The sequence below is a fragment of the Penaeus monodon genome, chromosome 28, assembly GCF_015228065.2.
Source record: "Penaeus monodon isolate SGIC_2016 chromosome 28, NSTDA_Pmon_1, whole genome shotgun sequence".
NCBI lineage: Eukaryota > Metazoa > Arthropoda > Malacostraca > Decapoda > Penaeidae > Penaeus > Penaeus monodon.
The window spans coordinates 37,877,721-37,880,163 of record NC_051413.1 but is presented as its reverse complement, the minus strand read 5'-3'; the positions used below and the strand labels follow the sequence as shown (position 1 = coordinate 37,880,163).

At 37.2% G+C, this 2,443-nt stretch overlaps 1 protein-coding gene across 1 annotated transcript in view; it reads left to right on the top strand.

The window, feature by feature from the left end:
* Positions 1 to 235, top strand: part of LOC119591200 (proteoglycan 4-like) — a 3,355-nt gene extending 3,120 nt beyond the window's left edge. Inside the window, exon 2 of the mRNA XM_037939912.1 lies at positions 121 to 235. Within this exon, the coding sequence (XP_037795840.1) occupies positions 121 to 235 (115 nt within the window). The remainder of the gene's footprint in view (positions 1 to 120) is intronic.
* Positions 236 to 2,443: the final 2,208 nt, after the last annotated feature.

Sequence of the window (2,443 nt, the reverse complement as noted above, 5' to 3'; positions counted from 1 at the left end):
GATTGTACATCTGTTCGTACTGGTAAAAAAAAAAACTTGAAATCACGGGAAACTTATCATTCCATAGGATATAATAAAAACAAATCCATATATCTCAAAATGCCAAATTTTACATTTTAGTGAGATTAATCCCCTCAAAAGACCCGGCACAATTTCGTCTGTGTTGCCTAGGAGTTCGTTATTTTTTACACAAGTGCATTGTACTGAGCGGTCTTCTGGAACCTCTTTCAAATAATTGGGACTTAGAAAGGCTGAGGATTATCGGTTAAGTACCATGCGATTACTGTACTTCGAGATGTCTATGAAAGTTAAATCACCTATTGATCAGATATGAAATGGGGACTTTAATATCTAAAGTACATTTAAAGATAATCTCCAGGGACACATTATCATGAAAAAGAATGAACACTTAAGCTTATGTATGCTGGGTGAAATATATACAAGACTTGTACCTGCAAAGTTTTCAGAACGCTTTGCAGCAAACGTAATTTTCTAAGTTAACTTTAACAGCAAATGATGATTTACGCATTTGTGTCCGACACAGTTAATGGTCTTCCAGTTTTATTATGGTGTTCCTAGAATACTTAATGCGTATCGATCTACATTTCATTATCAAAGACCCTATAATAAGATCATAAGTAGCTTCTTGTTAGGTCTCCTCTCGAGTGTCGTTATATTTTTCGTGGACATTCAACAGGCATGACAAAACCTAACTGATTCTTGAATAATCACAGAATTTGTTTATGCTTTCTTGTATTGTACCAGCAGTATATTGAATCATGGAAATAAAATTAAGCGTACGTTGTAATTATGAAATATACATTTCAAAGTTCCTGTTGATTTCCTACATTTATAGATATTTGACTTCAATATCATACGGCCAACATGTCTCGAGATTATGGCGGCTTCCATCCTACCAATGTTTGTTGTACCTTGAACTTTCCCAAAAGTCGGAGTGTCCTTGGTACTGGTAGTGATATTTACTTGTAAAATTAGAATGCGCAGAGCTATCAATACAACGAATGAAGTAATCGAAATTAGATATCAACTGAAAAGGAACTATCAACAGCTATGGTTCCAAAAGAGAAATATTCTCGTTTATAATCGTGTGTGCTTTCTGTGGCTTGAGGGACGCAGGGGGGAACCCGCCTTCTATATTTGTATTTTGCTTTTTCCCAATATTTCTGCACTCTTTGAATTTAGCTAATTACTATGCATTTCAGTGCTCGATTCCTCGTTCCTGTTTTGTGGTAGTGGCCATGCACAATTTGCATGAGTGCTTTGCTTTAATGATCAAATGCTTTGTAGGGAAAATGTTAATGCCACAGAATCGGGTTAATGTGTGCTTCGATACGATTAACTGAGAACCGGATGGGCTCAGTATGAATATATGTTATTGATTACTCGTTTGGAAATTGCATGGACATGGAACGTAAGGCATCGAGAAGAAAGAGAGAGAAAGAGAACATGCTATCACGATGAACGCTTTCATTTACCTTTGAATTAGCGTTTAGAAATTATTCGCTGTAACGAAGGTGAGACACCGATAAGGAAATTAATTTTACAGAGTGATCTAAGCGAGGGGAATATGATATCCTTGTTATACGTAGACACCAGAGCTGGTGACGGACGTGCGTTTAGTGATTCCGGGAAAGAATGAACACGAATGCTTCGGGAGTATGAGCTCACATATATTCCTTTCACTGAACATTTGCAATTGCACGATATAACAGGGAAGGTTATGTCGTGATGGGAGGTGACTGCATGATAATAGTGCATGGTTCTAGGAAATATTAGACATTTGCATTAGGCTCGCGTTAAACCACTCCAATCACAGGCCTCTAATTACACTGTTTCATCTTCTTGCATATATTTCCTAAATGTGGCAGTGCATGGCTGACAATTGCGAGAAAACCTGCGTCGAAATGGACGTGAATATAAAATGCTACTTTTCTCCCATATCCCTCCATGTTATTAAGATATGGAGAGTAGTTTTCGGCTGTATAGATGATATTAAACGTGTGCTGATGTCATGAGAGTATTGCATGCAGGAAAATTGAAAGTCTGATGAGTAATGCCTTTTACGCAGAGGTGACGGCGGAGTGGTTCTTGTAAGCTTGAATTATTGATCAATTCATCAGGTTAATCGGGATTTCTCTCATAATTCAAAATGAAGGGATTATACACCGGGATTTCCATAACGTGAAGCGCAAATTTGTGAAGTACAATTCTTATAAGACGGTAAAGTTCGTCATCATCAACACCCAAAGGAGATAATGAGAAGAAGAAAAAAAAAATCGGGAACTTGATGAAAATGGATATTGATTCAAGAGTGAAAATTATGAATGCAGAGTTGAGAATTCGTGGCGTTGAGAAAGCCTTAGAGGGAAGAAAGACTGTCAAAGCTGTGTTTTCTTGTTATTTTTTGGGAACTACGTGTCAC